Consider the following 20,001-nt stretch of genomic DNA (forward strand, 5'->3'; position numbering starts at 1 on the left):
TGAGAAGGAATAGAGGACGTTCAGGAGCCTTATTCTGAATTATGGGCTCCCCCATTTTGGGAAGCTCCTCTTATATGACAATGCTTCCCAGCCTTGGATAACCCAGGTGTTCTTGGACTGCAACTCCCAGAAACCCTGGGCAGTATAGCTAGTAGTGAAGGCTTCTGGGAGTTGCAGTCCAAGAGCAACTCACTGGAATTGGGATCCCTGGATCATGTTCGTGACTCAGGTTTTCCCACTAGCCTAAGGGTTTCTCCAGATGTCCATGGTTTGGTGTGGAGCAGTTGCCATAGTGTGTAGATTTCTAATCCTGGTTTATTTTAGAGTTTATTGATGCAGGGGAATGAGGGATAGTGTCCCCAGCTTCATGTGTGGCATAAAACAAGGACAAGATCATACAGCTTGCTATTTTCAACTGCAGCTAGAATCCTACTTTGCTGTACCTTCTTTAGTTGACTCTGGAAGCATATATGCAGGCAAAAAACCAAGTAGGGAGATTATTTAGTTTGAGTGTGGAATATAAACATGTGTTATTCTTTAACAAATTAGGCCCCAGTTGATTAGATTATTGTCAGTCACAAGATTTCTCCCCCTCCCTCTTGTGAAATAATGTCTCATTTTTTAAAAAAAAATCTAATAAAGGAGCAGAAGAACGATAGAAGCATATTACAACTTGTAAGGATTTCCCCCAGTGTATGTATCACCAAATTACCTTGTCAGATGAAAGCTGCTTCAATGATTGAGCTAGAGAAATGGTTACTGCATTAAATTTCCAAATGGAGTTCAAAGATAGCTAGGAAAAAAAGAATATAAAATGTTAAAATTTTAAGCTCAGTTTTGGAAAAATTAATTTATGGAATCCAAGAGCTGGAAAAAGCTGATTTAGCTGATGAAACTCCCAACTTCTGGCTGCACATCCAGATAGCTAAACCAGTGGTTCTTAACCTTTGTTACTCGGATGCTTTTGAACTTCTACTCCCAGAAACCCCAGTCAGGACAGCTGGTAGTGAAGGCTTCTGGGAGTTGCAGTCCAAAACTCCTGAGTAACCCAAGGTTAAGAACCAGTGAGCTAAACCACTGAGCTATCCAGCAGTTCACGGCCATGCTTGGCTTGCAAAAGAAAAAATCATGGAAGGATTCGGTTATGGTTCTCCTGTTCCCTGTCCACTTGATCCAGGAGCGGCTGGAGCAGTAAAGAAGCTTTCTCTTTAAACCAAGCAAACTCCCTCTTTGGAGATATTGCTCTCTCTTTTTGAGTGCATTTCCTATAATTTTGGAAGCAGCATGGCTACTGCCCCATGCTGGCGATGGCTTTTTAGAGTTGTGGTCCAGGAAAGTTAATTTTTGCAGCTTTGAGGACTTTTTTTTTTTTTTTTTGCCTTGGGAGGGAAAAATGTAAAGAAATGGAAAAATGCTTTAGGACATCATTGTTTAAGACATTGTTTCTCTTTGGAGTTGCTCTTGGCTTCAACTGCAATTTATTTTCATGTGTTCACTCATGAGATTCTCCGGCTTAAGGGAAACTATAGGGTTTCCAGATTCTGGATCATAGTGAACCCAATGATTAGCAAAGATGAAAATACTGTATAATATTAAAACAGGTAGGAACAACATATGCATTGCATTGCATGTGACACCCTGTCCTCCCTTTTACCTCTGTTGTTATTGACAAGTGTAACAAACCCCCTGCTCCCCTGTTTGTTTTCCCTAACACCCAGGTTTGCCTTTGGGTACTTATTTTTTTCTTCCTTTTTACGCTGCCACCAGAGGATATTCTCCTCACTGTACCAAATAAGAATACTGAATTGATGCTGTCAATTATAATAATATTTATTGAAGGATATGAAGGTGAAACACATAAGGAAAATCACGAAGGGTCTTGTAATATTTATTACCCCGCCCTTCTCGACAATGTCTACTCGGGGCGGCTTACGTAGATAAAAACACATCAATATAACATGTATAAAATCATAAAGAATACAATTATAACAATTCCAAACAACACATTACCGAGACGGCATGAATTTTTTAAAAAGAGAGAAATTAATTGACTGGAGGGAAGGCCTGCTTGAATAGCCAAGTTTTTAACTGGCTCACTTTTAAATCCTGCAGTCATCAGATACACCAACTTTCCAAGTTCTTGTTTTAATCTTTTTCTAACTATCCTTCATACCCTTTCAATCTCTCTATAAATATATCTTGTCCTTCTTCTCTCTAACTGTCCAACTCCCTAACTCCTCTAATTGTCCCAAACTGTCTCCCCCCCCTATTTCCGTTGGTTCCGCCCCTCCTGTCCTGTCATAGGCTCCCACACCAGAGCTCTAACCTGACAGACAGGAGTGATGTGTGAGCTGTCCATCACAACAAGATAAAAAAGCATGCAGAAATGGTAGATCACTTTCAGGACTGTGCCTAAGAGGCAATGCAGAAATTACAGAGCAGGTTTTGGAAAAGTTAGTTTTTAAAGACTACAACTCAGGAAATTCCCCAAGAAGCATGCTGGCTAGCGATGCTGGGATTTGAGGTGTAGAAAAGGATCTTTTCTGAGTTTTCTGTAGAATACTTTTAGCCTTCTTGTAGAAAATGACTATAACCCTGTTGATCTATTGTACAGTACACTTCTTACCTTCCTCCTTGAAAGTGCCCGAAACCTCCAAATCTAAATCAATTAAGCTGTATCCTGGTTAAGAGGCAATGATCCGCAATGTAGATTTCTTTTGAACCCCTCCCTGCCGAATGCTTTCTTTGTGTGGCCTCATTGGATACCATTAAATTTAATGTCAGACCAGTAGGAAAGATGTTTGAAAGCCGTTTAATATTGCTACCAAAAGAATTTAGATTATGCTCCATTTCTGACATTAATGTGCTGCTTAAGATAATTTATCAGATTGTGGCATTAAAAAAAAGACGTCTTTTTAACAATGACTGCTGCACTGCATTTTAATTTGTCTCCCCGCATCCCTTCTAGAGTGGAAGGGTGCTGTTCTCCCACCCATGCAAAATGTTATTTTTTCATGGGGTTCCATTCAGTACACACTTGGTAATGCAACATCACTTACGACAGTAACTGTAAGTGCTTGTCTTATTCTTGAGCGCCTGTCAGTCATTGTAGGTTAAAATACAACAGTTCTTACAATGACAGAATCCTTTGACATGAGACAGTTGAAAATGGAGTATGTGTGAATGAGGACGTAGACAGGAGAGAGATAGAGAAAAAGAAAGAGGCAGGCAGACAGACAGACAGAAATAACTTCACCCAACAGGATACTTGGAAAAATCCATTACTGAGCCTTTTATCATTTCCTACAATGACATTTGTTTTTGTTTTTATTTGATATTTCTTTTGCTATAATCCTAGCCCAGTCCCAGAAAGAGAATTTATTCATTCTTAAGGCATTTTCTGTTAAGCTCTTTGTGTACCTTAATCGCTTTTCTTTCTGATAGTCATTTGATGGATAATAAATAGCTATTTAATTTTGTCATCTTTATTGCTGCTTGTTTCCTAATGACTGGAATGCCATTTCCAATATAAATCATCTTAGCTAAGAGGACTTCTGTCACGGGCTGTAGTTTGTTTGAATCTCTTCCCCACCCCGACCCCACCTTTTCTGTTCCTTCAGATGTTGAAGGACCTTATTGTGCTGTTCTGTAAAATGTGAATGTTAGCAATTTCCCTCATGGGGTTGTTGTGAAGTAGAATGAGAGAGGATGATGATGATGATGATGATGAAGTCAATGACAATTATGTAATAATCCCTAAACACTTTGATTCCATAAGGCTCTACCAATAAAAATTAATTCACATAGAAATATATCTCTGTAGTTAATACATATTAACTAGACGTTAAGGTTCTTATTTCAAGGTAAGAGTTCTTTTTTTTTGGTCCAGTTAAAAATAAATGAAATAAAATGGTCTCATGTGTGCCTTAGGGGAAGAGATGGGATAAATTCATGCTTAAGAGAGGCTACCTTCCTGAAAGAACAATATAAAAGTGCATGTCTTAGATTTTCCCAAGAGAGTTTGATAGTTTGTCATAGCACAGAAATTTTTGCATATAAATTTGCTGTATCTTATCAGAAGCAGTGTACAAAGGATGTCTCAGAACTGTGCATGGTAAACCAATTTTCCAAGGGTTATATATCTTGCCAGTTGCAATTAAGTCGATGAAACAGTCTAGTGGAGAAGTAAGGTTCCAACTGCCTATTACGGTGGCACAACCCCGTTGGTTAGAATGTTGATAATTTCAAGTGAGGAATATTTAAAAGAGGAAATGGAACAGGTAGAAGAGAGTATTTAGTCCTTTCTCCACTTACTCCTCTTAAACCGATTTTCATGGTTTGTTCTTCAACAGAGAGAAAAGCAATGGGGAATGACAGTTTTGGGAGAAGTGCAGGCAGTGGAAGGTAGTCAAGACTGGAGTTCCACAATTAAAAATTGAACTACAGTGGGGTCTCGACTTACGAACTTAATCCGTATTGGAAGGCAGTTCTCAGGTCGAAAAGTTCTTAAGTCGAATCTGCATTTCCCATAGGAATGCATTGAAAATCATTTAATCCGTATCTGCTCTTTTCGTTCATAGAAACTAATGGGAAGCTGCTATTCTGCCTTCTGCCACTAGAGGGGGATAATTTTTTTATTTTTTCCTTTTAACCTAAGATGACTTAGCTTTTTAAAAAAGAGAAAAAAAAGAGTTCGTAAGTCGAGTCCATATATTCCTATGAGAGCTGTTCGTAAGTCGAAACGTTCGTATGTCGAGCCGTTCGTAAGTCGAGACCCCACTGTACTTAAACTGTACAAAATGTTTAATTATAATTTCAAGCAGTGGTTCCTAATCTTACATGCCCAGATGTTCTTGGACTAAAACTCCCAGAAGCCTTCACCACTGTCTGTGCTGGCCAAGATTTCTGGGAGTTGTAGTCCAGGAACATCAGGAAACCCAAGGTTGGGAAGCACTGCTTTAAACTCTTTCAAATTATCTTGTTTTTTTGGGGAGGATTGGTCATTGAGAGGAAATGCTCCCTTAGCATGTTGATTGTCAAAACGCAGCAACTGTGAATAATAATGTGTAATACATTCCCCCTGTGTAATTCATCCTCTAATTGTGATGTTGCCTTTCACATCAGTTTTAGTCCAGTGTCTCATTTTAATGCTGTCATAGAATTGGGGAGCTTGCATGCAAACCTTTTCACAACAAACTGATTTCTGATTTGCAGAGGATTGGACTACAAATCCTAGAATGCCCAGGCTAACATGGCCAATGCCACCTCCCCCCAAAAAATCATTTCCAAAACTTCCTCAATTTCAACAGCCTAATTTAGGAGTGGGGATGGAAGAGGTTGTTCTTATTATGCCGTCAAGAATTGTGATCTCTTGCTGATCTGTGGCAAACCAGCCACAGACAGATCAGTTGATCCCAATCTACCATCTGCTGCTCTTGTTTGAAGGAATTTGGATGCCAGACAATGGCAGCTGGTGGTGTGAAAAGAATAGTAGCGAATGGTAGTGAAGGTGGCATGGCAAAACTAGGTATTCAAAACGGATATACAATTCCAGTTATTGATCTTACTTATCTGGTGGCTGACATATAATATGAGTCAGGGAGAAGAAAGGCCACAAGAATTTGAGGTGGAGTTTTGGGAGTAGACTATAATTGCCAGGAACCCCCAGGAATGCAGGCTGGAGCCTTATGAGAGTTGTAGTTCGATCTTTGTGCACCTAAATAAATAATAGAATCATGCAATTATTGAGTTGGAAGGGGCCTATAAGGTCATCAAGTCCAATCCTCCTTTCAATGTAGGAATCCAAATCAAAGCAAATCTGACAAATGGTTGTCCAGTTTCCCCTTGAATGCCTCCAGTGTTGGAGCTCTCACCCCCTCCCAAGGTCACTGGTTCCATTGTCATACTTCTCTAACAGTTAAGACATTTTTCCAGTTAAGACATTTCCAGCTGAAATCTGGCTTCCTATAGCTTGATCCCATTATTACATGTCCTGTCCTCAGGGATGACTGAGAATAGATCCTGCCCTTCCTCTGTATGACTACCTTTCAAGTATTTTGAAAAGTGTGATCATGTCTGCCCTCAGCCTTCTTTTCTCAAGGCTAAACATGTCTAATACTTCCTCAAGTGCAGGCAGACAGGCAGGCAGGCAAGAACGAATGTATACATGCATATGCACATAGAGGGCACATATCCAGATGCTGCTTCATCCCCCGCTCATTTATTTACTCCCTGACTTTGGTGAGGAGGGGAAAAACTCATCAACATGAAACAAAACACATTTTGCAGGCAAATTAGAAATGTTCTTACCTGTTGCTACTTCCTTCTTCTCCTTCCCTCTTCCCTGTCTCTTACATTTACTCACACCAAGTATGATGCTTAGAGTTCCGCAGGAGGGGGATTTAGCCAGGCCCCTTGCCCTCTGCCCTTGCTGAGGACATAGGCAGGATCAGACTGGCTGAGAGTAACTTGATGCTGAGATGGGGCAGAACCATGTTTGCTGTAATAGACCCACCTCCATTGATGACAGCCCAATTTTTACATGCTCCCATCCTATCTGGTCAGAACTCAAGGTGTGGCTTTTTGTGAACAAGGGATAGTGGGGAGTTCTTGAGTTTTGGACCATCCTTGTAGAAATTGATGGAAGAAAGTTCAATGGCTCAGTGGGAGAAGCAGAAGGTTCTTGGGGCCCGGGAAGATTGCCGTTGAAACCCTAAAGGTAAAGGTAAAGGTTCCCCTTGACAATTTTTGTCCAGTCGTGTTCGACTCTGGGGGGCGGTGCTCATCCCCGTTTCCAAGCCATAAAGCCAGCGTTTTGTCCGAAGACAATCTTCCGTGGTCACATGGCCAGTGCGACTTAGACACGGAACGCTGTTACCTTCCCACCGAAGTGGTCCCTATTGATCTACTTGCATTTGCATGCTTTCGAACCGCTAGGTTGAAACCCTAGGGGTGGGCAAATATGCTGCTAGAATGCTGCTCCCATTAGCCCTGGGCAGTATAGGGAAGGATGATGGGAAGTCCTTCTGGAGGATAGCAGCTTGATGTTTGTGTTGCTGACAGCAATCCAACACAATACAAAGCAGTTCCTAGGTTTTGTGTGGTTTAAACACCCTATACTGTACATTGTTTTTTGTATGTGTTCTTACGTGGCTCTTGATTATTCAACATAGGAAAGTCTGTTGAATCAGACTGCTTTTCTTTTTGCTGTTTATGTGTCTCATCATCATCATCATCATCTTAGAACTTCAGAGCTGGAAGGGACCCTATGGATCATTGAGTCCTACCCGTGTCAAGGAGACTCAGTGAGGAATTGAACTCACAACCTCCGTCTCTGCAGCCACATACCTATGCCACTGAGCTATCCAGCAGTTATGTTTTGCTGAATATGCATAAGTGAATGTCCTGAAGGAAAGGGAAATCTTTTTCTTGTTGTGGTTTTGCTCACTCCAATATTTCTCCAATTAATTTACCCTTAAAATGGTAAGAATAGGAGGATTCCAACATCTCTGTGTTTGTAGGATTTGCTTTGCTGACCTCCCCCCCATAAAATATGTTGGCAACCAGATAAATGAAATCAAAAGACATTCCTGAGATGGCTGTAATTCTGTTTGCTATCCGTTGCCTTAACATTTAAATAGACACTCGGTATTAACACTCACATGGACCCCCGTAATTTCAAGAAACTTTCCAAATTCTTTGTTTACATCAAACCCCTGCCTCCTGAAACCTTTTCAAGATATGCAATTTTACTTCTTGTCTTCCTTCCTTCCTTCCTTCCCCCTCCCTCCCTCCCTCCCCCTTTTTTAAAAACAGGCCAGGATTTTAATAGGATGTCTCTCATTACTGCTGGCCCTCCTCCTATTTCCCCTGGACTTGAATGGAAATAGATAAATCTGGGAAGTTCAGCAGTTTAATGTTAACCTACAGTGTACAAAACCCACATGAATTACCGAGGCTGTTAATTAGGCAAGAAAGTTGTGTGATTTGCATAATACAGACGGCCTCATGAATAAAGACAAGCATTCGTTCTTATGAGGGTGCTTAGTGGCGCTGCCGTGCATGCGTTTGTTTTAGGATAATTTGCAGAAATTACAACTTTGGTTGTAATGGAAATCTTTTAGCTTGACTCCTAAGTAGGCAAGTTGTGATTGTGCACCGAGCTGAAAGGTGTGTCTATTGTACAGAAGATTACTGTAGTTTTTTAAAAATATGCATGTATTTATTTTGTTTTAAGCATATCCCAAGGTTGGCAGTGTTAACGTTAAAACAACCAAAGAATCACATCAATATATTGATGTAATGATGCACGGTATTGCTTTATAAGAGATATGAGCAAAACCCATAACTGAATGGCAGGAATCTGCCCCACGGAGCTTACAGGCTATGTTTTGATGATGGGGAAACCAAGGTTGAGGAGATAAATATGAGTATACAGCATTAGGCATATGTAGGAAGATATACAATTTGATAAAATATAGCTTCAGCAGCTGGGTTTAGTAAACCTGTTTCATCTTCTTGACCTCTGTCACCCACATATATGGGCTATTCCCCAACTCTTTCATTGCAGATTTTGGGCCGGGGTGGACCACTTTGTTAAGACTTTGTCATCATAGATGTTTCTTGACATTGCCAGGCATTAGGCTAAGCAGCACAGAATGCCATGCTTAAAAACTGTCCTTCCAGGTTGGACTCTATCATAGCTTTGATTTTGCTGGGCAGTCATTCTGCGCCAACTTTAAGTCTGAACTTCAAAGAAAGCTATCCAAGGTGCTGAACCTATCTCATGGTTGGGATTCAGCATGTTGGAGAAACATCTGTAAAGTTTGAAGTAAAACCCAGAATTGAGTCTCTGCCCCAGTAAATGGGAGTCAGTGGCCTCATCTGCTGAGATCACAGCCTAAAATTGATCTCTGCATACTGCCTCTGCTAAGCTCTTGTTCAGAGGTGATGCAGTACTTAGTGTCTCAGCTAAAGGTTCTTTCCTATTTTGTACTGTGAAAAAAAAAGAATTTAAATTCTGACTTGATTTGCTTTCACACAATAAATAAAAGAATTTTGGAGAGAAGGGGATGCAGATGGTTACACTGAAGAGGAAAAGAGGAGTAGAAGGAGAAAGTCTCATACTGAAGTGAATGCTCAATTTTACCCGTTAAATCAACTTTCTATATTTGCTCAGCATCCCAGTTTCTAAACTAGTTCTGATTATGTTTTCTCCCTGCTGTTGAAATTTGTTGCTTTGTTTTGACTACTGTCATGCAATCTTTATGTCCACATAGTTCTATATTTGTTTTCAGATATCATTTGTTTTTATTATTTCAGCATATGGTGCCTTGCAAGTTTGATGCGGAAGACAAGCATAGGAATCTTCTGTGTGGCTATGGATTATGAAAATTAGGGGCTTGTTTCATTCCTCTGATGATTTGCTTTGTGCTGCTGACTTTGCAACTGTAGCTCTGTTTTCTTTGCTCTGTACGTGCAGATGATTATGGCCTGAGATCCTCAACTGTGGGCTTTTTTCTCTTGTTCTTCTTGGCTGGGCAGGTTCTGACCTCCAGGGATAGACCCTCATCCCTAGAGGAATGAATTGCGAGAAGCAATTTTAATCATCACCAAGAATGATCAGCCTGCTGAGTTTTTAAGAAATTGTTTTTCCCCTTGAAGTGTCCTTTTGATCTCCATTTTCTTCCTCCTCCTCCTCTCACCAGTACCTCCTTTGAATTGCCCCTTGTTACAGGTTACACATCCCACTCTGGAAGGCAAGGGAGCCCGACAGGAAAAAGGTAGCATGCTTGATCCACAAAGCCATAGAAAGTGCTTTTTTAAAAATCCAACCTCCTTAACAGTGTTTGTCTTAAAGACTGTGGAGAACTGATAAGGTTTGGTGAAAACAGCAGTCCATAACTAAGGAATTCCCAGTCACTTTTTTTTCTTTTTAACTAGAAGGGGCATAATTGGGATTTTGAGGCATCCAGGATGACATCACAAAATGGCTGTTCTGTCATGGTGCTTCTTCACAAGGACTGCTCTGCTGTGTGTGGTCGATCACTGACTAAAGGGAAGCTTAGAGAAGCTAAGCAACTCTTTCTGGAACATCTCGGGCATAAGTTAGCAGATAGTCAGGTGTGTAGTGCCCTTACTGGCAACCACCGCCTGCCATCTTCATTCCCAACAATAATTCTGGGCCCAGAGGCATTCTGGGAAAAGAAACTGAAGAAGCTGGGCTTTGGCCTGTCGCCATCCTAGCTAATTGAAAAAACAGGTAATAAAAAATCAGCAGAGGCCAGGCAAGTTGGTTTGGGTTGTTATAATGTGTCCTTGCACGTGAGGACAAGGAAACACAAAATCATTCTTACCATCTAACAGGTCAAAGTATTTTCTGGTATGCTCACCAAAAGATGAGAATGTGAATGTTATTCATTCATTCATTCATTCATTCATTCATTCATTCATTCATTCATTCATTCATTCATTCATTCATTCAGTTTGTATCCCGCTCCCATTAATGTCACAGCACTACTTTGGGCGGGTTACAACTCATAAAATAGAAAATAAAAATAGAAATATTAAAACCAAGAGCAATAACCCTTTAAAAAAAAGATGCATCTGACTAATCCCAGAGCAGATGGAGAAAAAGAGGGGAGAGAAGAAGAGGAGGAGAAAGGGGGAAAAGGGGGGGAGGGAGGTGGTCAGCTGGGACCAGTGTGGAAAGTCTCCCTGAAAAGCAATATCTTTAATTGCTTCCTAAAAGTCCATAGGCAGGGGGCTAGGCAGAGCTCCTCCAGAAGCTTGTTCCATAAAGTTGGAGCCGCCACAAAGAAGGCTTTACCTCTTGTAGAGGATTTATGGGCCTCCCTCGGGGTGGCTACCTGGAGGAGCCTTGATTGAGATGATCTTGTGGGTCAGGCAGATGACATTAAGGAAAGAGGTTCCAGCAAGTAACAAAGTGAGCAAGTCCCCCCCCCAAAGTAATCCTTTAACATAAATTATGTTTTAATGCAAATAACACAGTTCTCAGGGAATGGCAATGTCACTGCTTTGTTATTACATGCCTTTGAGGATCAGAAATACTGAAGCAGTTATTTGCATCTTTTAAAACAAACAACCAGTTTTTCTGTGCTCTCTCTCTCTCTGCATTCTTTTTCTCAAAGACAAAGGATACTGTTTGTGCAAATTACAGAGGAAATGTAACACAATAAGAAGGAAAAATACTGCTTTGCAGTCTCACTTTGCCCTAAATGCCAGAAGTCTCACAGAGCTGTAAGATTTCTCACTGAGATGTCCTGTTGAGTATGGCCTATATTGATGAAAAATTTATAAGTATCCCTTACATCTCTATTCTTGGTGAATGCTTGTGTTATGTTGGGTTCCACAGACACTCGTGGCTCCTTGCTTAATTTCTGTGTTTCAGTAAGTAGATGACTAACAGGAGACAATGGTTTGATTTTCATTTATTATTATTATTATTATTATTATTATTATTATTATTATTATTATTATTATTATTATTATTATTATTATTATTATTATTATTATTATTATTATTATTATTGGTGGTGGTGGTGGTGGTGGTGATGATGATGATGATGATGATGATGATGATGATAATAATAATAATAATAATAATAATAATAATAATAATAATAATAATAATAATAATAATAATAATAATAATAATAATAATGTGCTGTCAAGTCAGTTCTGACTTATGGCAACCTTTTTTTAGGGTTTCCAGGTAGAGTTCTCAGAAGTGGTTTACCCTTCCCTTCTTCTGAAGGTGCCCTGAGACTGTGCAGCTTGCCCAAGGCCACACAGACTGGCTCTTCTCCCTGGAGGCACAGTGGGGAATCGAACTCCCAACCCTTGGCTCCACAGCCAGATACCTAAATCACTGAGCTATCCAGCCAGCTCTTCATTTCTTAGCTGCTAGAAATAAGACATGCATATTTTAAAGTGTTTTCTCTCAGTCTCCTTATAGTGCAACCACTTAAGCTGTTGAACACCAAATTGCAAATAGATAATCACTCATGTGTGTGCACACATGCATTAGTGCACACACACACTCACACACCCCTTCTCATATTCTGAAAAATTGGTCTTGTTGCTATGTATTTATGTAGATCTGTGTTGTGCTTGACTTATGCAGATTGCCGCGAAAGGGTCTGCAACTCTTTCGTCATTCATCTTTGGGGGAGATTCATTTATCATCATCTTCCTCCCCCTGCTCTTCCACTTTTTCTTCTTTTAAAGGCAAATCTTGAAAAATGATTCTTCAGACCTCTAGCACTTAGCCCAAGATAAAAACATGTACCTCCGGAATGGGGATAAGACACCGAGAGATGCTCAGAGGCACTGTCTTCTTACTCCATCCATTCCCATGACTGCGTTTTGGCGGGTTGCGACTCCATTTACCCCTGGATGGCACACCTTCCCATACTATCCCATCCTGTGGTTTGCTTTTTCTTCTTTTGTACCATAATGTCTTCAAGCCTGGCATAGTTCCTTAGAAACCTACCTGTACTATATGTATGCTGGGATGTTTTTTGAAACATTTCTCAAATATTTGTATTTGATCTTATAGGTGGTACAAAAGTGCCCCCGGATTATGAATGCCATGGGCCATACATTCCCATTTCATTATTGTTGGAAACCTTATATTGAATTAGATCAGGGGTAAGCAGAGATGCTCCCAGACCCTTCTCAAGTCCCTTCTTTTTCCAGCATAGGAAAAATGGATTGCAGTTCCTGGAACCCCGCAGGAGTGGAAATTCAGCATTTAAATACAGTGGTGCCTCGCTAGATGATGATAATCCGTTCGACTGAAATCACTGTTTAGCGAAATCATTGCCTAGCGAAAAGCATTTCCCCATTGGAATGCATTGAAACCTGTTTAATGCGTTCTAATGGGGAAGAATCGTCATTGTCTAGTGAAGATCGGCCATAGGAAAGCCACTTTGCGAACTGCCGATCAGCTATTTAAATCGCTGTCTTGTGAAGCTTAGGTCCCGAAAACTCCTGTTTGCGAGTGCGGAGGGCGCTGTCAAAATCATTGTCTAGCGAAAATCGGTTTGCGAAGCAGGGACCAAACATTGTCCAGCGAAATTCCCCCATAGGAATCACTGTTTTGCGAATCACTATAGCGATCGCAAAAAGCCAATGTCTAGCGAAAAAACTGTCATGCGGGGTAACTGTCTAGCGAGGCACCACTGTAGTCAGATCCTTCAGCACCATTTAAAACTCCAAAATACAATTTTTTTAAAAAAACTGCAAGTGGACAGCTAGCCCCTACCCATTTTCCTTTTCGGCTGGCTTTTGCAGCCTCCAGAGAGGATCTTGGGAGCAGAAAATTGGGACTCAGTGTCACCAAATGTTCTCTATCCCTTGGACCAGATAAAAATTTACCGGGGTGGGATGGGAAAGGTGCCCTTGGTAAAAAATATGTTGAGTTTTCTAGTGGCAGGGAATGTCAGTCTAGAGTCACTTGTTTTGAAAGCATGAAATCAAATTGCTTCAGTTGAAGGTAGCATTGGACTGAAGCAGGATGACTCTAGTAATGCTTCATGTGCTGTCTGTAAAACATGATAGGAAAATATTCAGAGAACTGTTGTACGATTGGACGTTCCTTATATATAATCCAGCACATTTTTGAAGTGGCTTCCTCTTTGTATACTTTTCTTTGCACAGAGAAGATTGTTTTCTTACCCCCTCAGCGATATGTCAAGGTCGGAAGAAGCTCTGTAGCACGCAATACTAGGAGCTTCATGCAGCTTTTATGGGAGCGTGGCCTTGGAAGTGTCACCTACAATACACTTTTTTCTCTTTTGAAGCAACTGCTTCTTTTATTTTAAGGTTCGCTTCTTTTCTAGGACTGTCTTTTCATATTCATATCAGCATAGGTGGTGGGGGAGACAGCAGAGGGAGAGAAGCCAAGCACTAAAATAAGATAGCTACTTTACAGGCTAACCTGATTGAAGGATGCTATATTTCTTGGCAACCACGTATTTCATGGCAAAGAGGATTCAGGAACTATTTAACCCCTTTGTTCTTTGGAACAAAGAAGAGCACTGCCACGTGCCAAGAAATATTTCCTGAGATGTAATTAAATTGAGCGCAACGTGCCATTCTGAATTTATATTTCTTTCAATAGCGTGTGCTTGTTTTGCTTTTTCTTCTTTATAAATATCAGGAATTCTTGTCTTTTCCTATGTTTAAATACGCTGACCCTGTCTGCAACTGAGTGGTTCAACAGAATCTGATGTAATATAGAATTGTTCATGTGCATTTTGTTACTGGGAAATGTTTCCATTTCTGATACATAGGAAGGCAGTGATTTGATAAGAGTCATTGACAGAGCACATGCTTTCCATACAAAAGAACCCAAGTTCAACCTCTGAAAAACCAGGGTCCTAACCAGAGATGAACACAAACCAAACCACGAACCAAGAAAAATTGAGCTGCTTCATGGTTTGGTTCACAAACTGGTTCACGGATCCCATTGTGTTGAAGCAAAATGAAGTGCTGAACTTTTTCCCCCCCTCTTGGTGCTCTGTTTGTTCTGCAACAGTGGATGCCTGTCCATACTCTTCCCATTACCACCATCACTTCTCTACCTGGTCCTGACACCACCGCCACCATCAGAGACAGCAAGCCTGGTTTCCCTTCCCAGAGCTGGTCCTGCTGCCTTCGTGCACGTGCCCGCCGCCCAGCTGATAGCATTGGGTCGGCTCGTCGAAGCCAGGACAACTGCCTTTCAGGATTGTGGTGGGCAGCAAAGGAGGCAGGAGGCGTTAGGTCCCTATCTAGGCATGAACCGAAAAAAATGGACTGTGAACTGGTTTGTTTTTCCAGAGCTTCATGGAGATTTGTGGTTCGTAGCTAGCCTTAAACAATCACAAACCACCCATTTTGAGTCTCCAAACTATGGCCCGTGGGCCACATCTGGCCCGCCTTGCCGTTTTATATGGCCCTTTTCCTTCAGCCTGTGCGTGGGCGGGTGGATGGGCGGGCAGGGGCATGTGTGGGCAGGCAGGCATGTGTGCATGCAGGTGGCAGGCGGGGTGTGTTTGTGGGGGCCATGAGTGTCCAGGAGTGGGGGGCGCACACACATTCTCCTGTTTGCTTAGTCCTCAAATGTGATGAAAATATCCTGTGTGGTCCTCATGGTCAGAAGTTTGGAGACCCCTGTCCTACACCATAGTGAGCTGCCACAGATGCTGGCAACTGTGCTGGTGGGATGAACTTTACTGCCTAATCAATTTTATTGATTTATTTTATTTTATTGTTAAACTGCCCCATTACTGCAATGCACTATTCTGGGTGGTTTACACCACAATAAGAATGAAATTATAAATAAAACAGTCAGAGAAATAAAATACCAAGAGGCGTATTGCCCTGGTAACAGGCAGGACATGAGACATGGGATCAGGCAGGGTCGCTTTGGAAGGCCTCTGTAAAAAGCAACATCTTGAGATGCCTCCTAAACATTAGGAGAAAGGGAACTCCACCGGGAGCTGGTTCCAGAGAGTTGGTGCCACAGTGCATTTTGGCAGAGGTAGTAGGAACATCACTGATGGTGCGGGCAGTAGTGCAATGGTTTCCAGTATTGGATCTCCAGATGTTCATGGGCTAGAACTCCCAGAAGCCTTCACCACCAGTTGTGCTGACCAGGATTTCTGGGAAATGTAGTCCAAGACCATTTAAGAACCCAATATTGGTAACTACTCATTGCACTAGTGAGTTCAAGTGGGTACTTGAGTTCAACCCGCCCCCTGGGAGGTTGTCCACTGTTGATGTAGAGAATAGAGGTAGATGGGCCCCTGGATTAGCTTCATGCAAGACAGATTTGTGTCAACACCTGACAATTACACAAATCTGTGCCTGGCTTCTAAATGTGAAAGAACTCAGCTGAGAGGCAGAGGCTCTGAAGTGATATAAATACTGCTTTTGCAGTCTTTAAATGAAGGATGTCTGTGTGGCAACCTGTAGTACATTCTGGCTGAAATCCTGTTGCTTAGCATAGTGTGTCATAACTAGAATAGGCCCCAATAAATCAGTGAAAGTAGTAGAGGAGTCGACTCCTCAAATCCCTACTGATCCAGTGGGTCTATTTTAGTTGCAGTTTAATAGCACTAAGCAACAGGATTTCAGCCTCTGTTCGTGTAAGGCAGGGAGCATAATATGTAGGTATACATAGGCATCTCCCTCTGCAGCCCCTCATGGCAGCAGGACATGCCTTCCTTTTTCCTGTTCAAGTGATATTTAGAGTTGAAGGGAGATTCCAGGCTTCCAGAATTGTTGAGGGACTGGATCAGATAAAGCCTTTCTCAATCCACAGCAATCTTGCTTCCAAACATGTTTCTTTTCCACCATTAAAAGCCAAGGCATTGTTACAAATACATGAATGCAGCCCTCATTTCTTCAGCTGATTCTAGACATTCTCCTCAGAGCCCCCATAGACTCCACTATCCTACAGGGCATGGTTGGGGATCCAGGACTGTCAGTTCCTCTTCTAGACAAGGTATTCCTCCCGGGCAGATATTTAATGTTTTTTTTAAAGAGAAAGACAATATTTACACAGAACCTAAGATGGGCTGCCAGTTATCTCCAGTAATGGCTCCCCCTCCTGCCATTTGGGTAATTTTGGAGGTTAGCGCAGTCCCTGGTGGTGGGGTGGTGGGGTTTGCTCCTGGACCTCAAGACATTCTCGTGCCCGCCACTGTTGAAGTAACACATCCTCTGCATACAAAGAGCCCCAGATGAAACCCTTAGCATCCCCAGGTTGAGTTAAAAGAACTACTGCTTGGAAGTCTGGAAAGCCCCTGCCACTGAATTGAGACAGTACCGAGCAAGATGGGTTAAGCGATCTTGTAAGGCAATTTCCTGTGTTGATGGAGAAATGACTGAGAAACAAAACAGAGAGAGTGTTTTTGCTTGGCATTAAAATCCACCTATTTTGATGACTCTCCCAGGTAAAAGTGATGGTGAGAATTTGCCCGTCGGATGGAACGCATGACACGTCAGAATCCATGTCATTTCTGAAAGTGGACCCACGGAAAAAGCAGATCACGCTTTATGACCCATCCACGAGCAGTCCTTCCAATGCAGGCCACCGAAGAGGAGCTGTAGCCGTTCCAAAGATGTTTGCCTTTGATGCAGTGTTTCCCCAGGATGCTTCCCAGGTACAAGAGCTAAGCATATAATGCTAATAATTTGGGTGGCTGCCATTTTAAATTGAGCAAGAGAATTCTTTGCAGCTTTTAGGTTCCCCCCCCTTTTGAATTGGTTGGTTTAATTACTGGGAAGGCATGCTAATTAATAGACAGTTCGCAAGGTCTCACGCTGTTTTAATTTAGCCCAGATGTGAAATTAAGAAGCAATATCTACGGAGATAATTCTGCTCAGTGAATACATTTGCCCAGCACTGCTTTCCTGCTATTTAAAGCAACACATGCACAGATTGTGACTCACTGTTGCACCTTACGGAACAATCGTGCTGGCCTTATATCTTGGTTTTGGCAGAATTTGTGTGCTTATACATGGCAGTTCAGGTGTTGCTTTAGATTTGAGTGTTTAGATGAATGGGACCAGGAGAATTATTTGCAGCTTTTAGAGCAGCGGTTTTCATACTGTATAGTTTGTCCCAAAATCATGGCAAATGCATTGCCTCAACCTGGAAGCTAGGGACAGAATCAGAATCCATAAAGGAAGGGAGAAAGTAGAACGGGAAGGAGGGTGAATCATAAATAGAATCATAGAAATGTAAAGTTGAAATGGACCCACAGCAAAAACACCTTTGACAGATGAGCATCGGCAATCAAAGACTGTCCACTATTTTCCTGGGTACAGTACTCTATTCTGCCATCAAATAGGTATAACCATCAGGAAGTCTTTCCTGATGTTCCATCTTTGTTTATTCGTACTTTGAATCATTTGGTTCAGATCTTAATCTCTAGAATGGCAGATCCGTCTTCCTTTAAATGGGCTATCATGTTACTGCTCAGTCTTATTTATTTATTTATTTATTTATTTATTGGACTTATATACCGCCCCATAGCGCTACAAGCACTCTCCGGGCGGTTTTTACAATTTTAATTATAAAGGCTACACATTGCCCCCCCAGCAAGCTGGGTACTCATTTTACCGACCTCGGAAGGATGGAAGGCTGAGTCAACCTTGAGCCGGCTACCTGGGATTTGAACCCCAGGTCGTGAGCACAGTTTTAGCTGCAGTACAGCGTTTTAACCACTGCGCCACGAGGCTCTTTTCTTCTCCAGGCTAAACTTATCCTGTTCTGTCAACCTTTCCATGTAAGGCTTGGTTTCTAGACACTTTACCATCTTCATTGCCTCCTCTGGACATGTTCCAGCATGTTGATACCCTTCTTAAAAAGATGAGGTAGAAGACAAGGAACAGTTCCAGAAATCAAATGATACTTTGACTCTGATACAGGCACCAGGGTGTGGTAGCCCCTAATTAAAGGAACTAGCTTAGCTTGGAGAAATTACTTCTTTAGCCTGCAGCCCCCAAATTCAACACCAGCATTGTTATGGCCATGTAGTCCAGAAGAGTCACTTCACCAAGTTTTGGAAATTGACTACAGACTGGCTAGAGTAAGGTATAGCAGGAACATTTCAAGTTATAGTTAAGAGTAGCAGGTCTTCTGTCCTCCACAGAGCTGGCTTTGAAATGAAAATTCATCGGTTTTGCTTTTGTTGCATTTCTCAAAAGTATTCCTGTATTTTCTTGTTTAATATTGGATTGAAACCTATTATCTTTCTACATTAGCATTCTTATTTTCCCCCGCACACATTAAGTGCATTTGTTCACACATTTAACTAAGGTAGACACTTGTTCACGCATTTTGTCTACTTCATGCTTTTGTTCTCATATTTTTTCCAGTTATATGTAGTTTAACATTATTATGGGCCTTCTTTATTTTCCACAATGGCATCAAAGCTATGCATATGTCTGAGAAGTATCAGGCACTGGAAAAATATTACATCACTGTAGATTGTAGGAAAATACTTACCCATCCCTACTCTGTAAAAAAAAACATGTACAGAGAGGCTTCCTTTTAGTAGCTATGAACAGAAAAGAAGCAAGCATTACATTTGAGTACAAATCTTAAATTTGTGATTTAAACACTGAGAAACGGAAGGAAGGAAGGAAGGAAGGAAGGAAGGAAGGAAGGAAGGAAGGAAGGAAGGAAGGAAGGAAGGAAGGAAGGAAGGAAGGAGTTTATGATTTAGATTGATTTCAGTCAGTTGTCCAGTTGGATCAAAACCTCATTTGGAATCGATATCTGACTCTCAAAATATTAAGCATTTGACCAGTTGGAGTATTTTACTTGCTTTAAAGATGAGTATGTCCAGAACATTTGGTTTTTGACTTCTAAAGAAATAAATATACTTAGAACACAAAGCAAGCCAACCTCCTTCTACCCCTTTCACTTTTACAGGTATTCTTATTTATTGTGATTTAGATTCTGTGGTTACAGTAAAATATTTTTTTCAGCTATTCTGGTGGGTTCACATATCCTTTGGAACTGTAGTGGAATGACAGCTGACCAGTGCTATATTGCATACAGGGCAGGTAGGGTCAAAATACTGGCACATTTTGATTAGCAGGGATGATTATATCATTTGCACCTATCTGCTGAATGTCCTCATTCCCTCTTGAGTTGAGCTGCCTTTCACAAAGTAGCTGAGACAAAAGATTTTTTCCCCCGGTGTAGATATATCCTTAACCAATCAAGACTGGGAAGTGGAGACAAGCAGTTGGTCAAGGACAATGTTTGTTTTACAATGCTTGAACTTTTAAACCATGGTCAGGAGACTAGGAGCACACTGTAACATTGTGGTCTCCTTCTTTGTCTGCTGTGAATTTCTCAGTCTCTTCCCTAATACGGTTGACTTTCATTCCAGGTTATAATTACATGGGTTTAGCAAATAAGCATGTAATAAAAAGTTACCCAGAAAACCAACCCTAGTCTACAACTTTACC

General features: G+C 41.3%; 1 protein-coding gene across 3 annotated transcripts in view; it reads left to right on the forward strand.

The window, feature by feature from the left end:
* KIF26A (kinesin family member 26A) overlaps positions 1-20,001 on the forward strand; it is a 228,826-nt gene that overhangs the window by 170,095 nt on the left and 38,730 nt on the right. For all 3 annotated transcript variants that reach the window (XM_078383833.1, XM_078383832.1, XM_078383831.1), the window contains exon 6: positions 16,968-17,177. In XM_078383833.1, the coding sequence (XP_078239959.1) occupies positions 16,968-17,177 (210 nt within the window). The remainder of the gene's footprint in view (positions 1-16,967; positions 17,178-20,001) is intronic.

The sequence above is a fragment of the Pogona vitticeps genome, chromosome 1 (assembly GCF_051106095.1).
Source record: "Pogona vitticeps strain Pit_001003342236 chromosome 1, PviZW2.1, whole genome shotgun sequence".
NCBI lineage: Eukaryota > Metazoa > Chordata > Lepidosauria > Squamata > Agamidae > Pogona > Pogona vitticeps.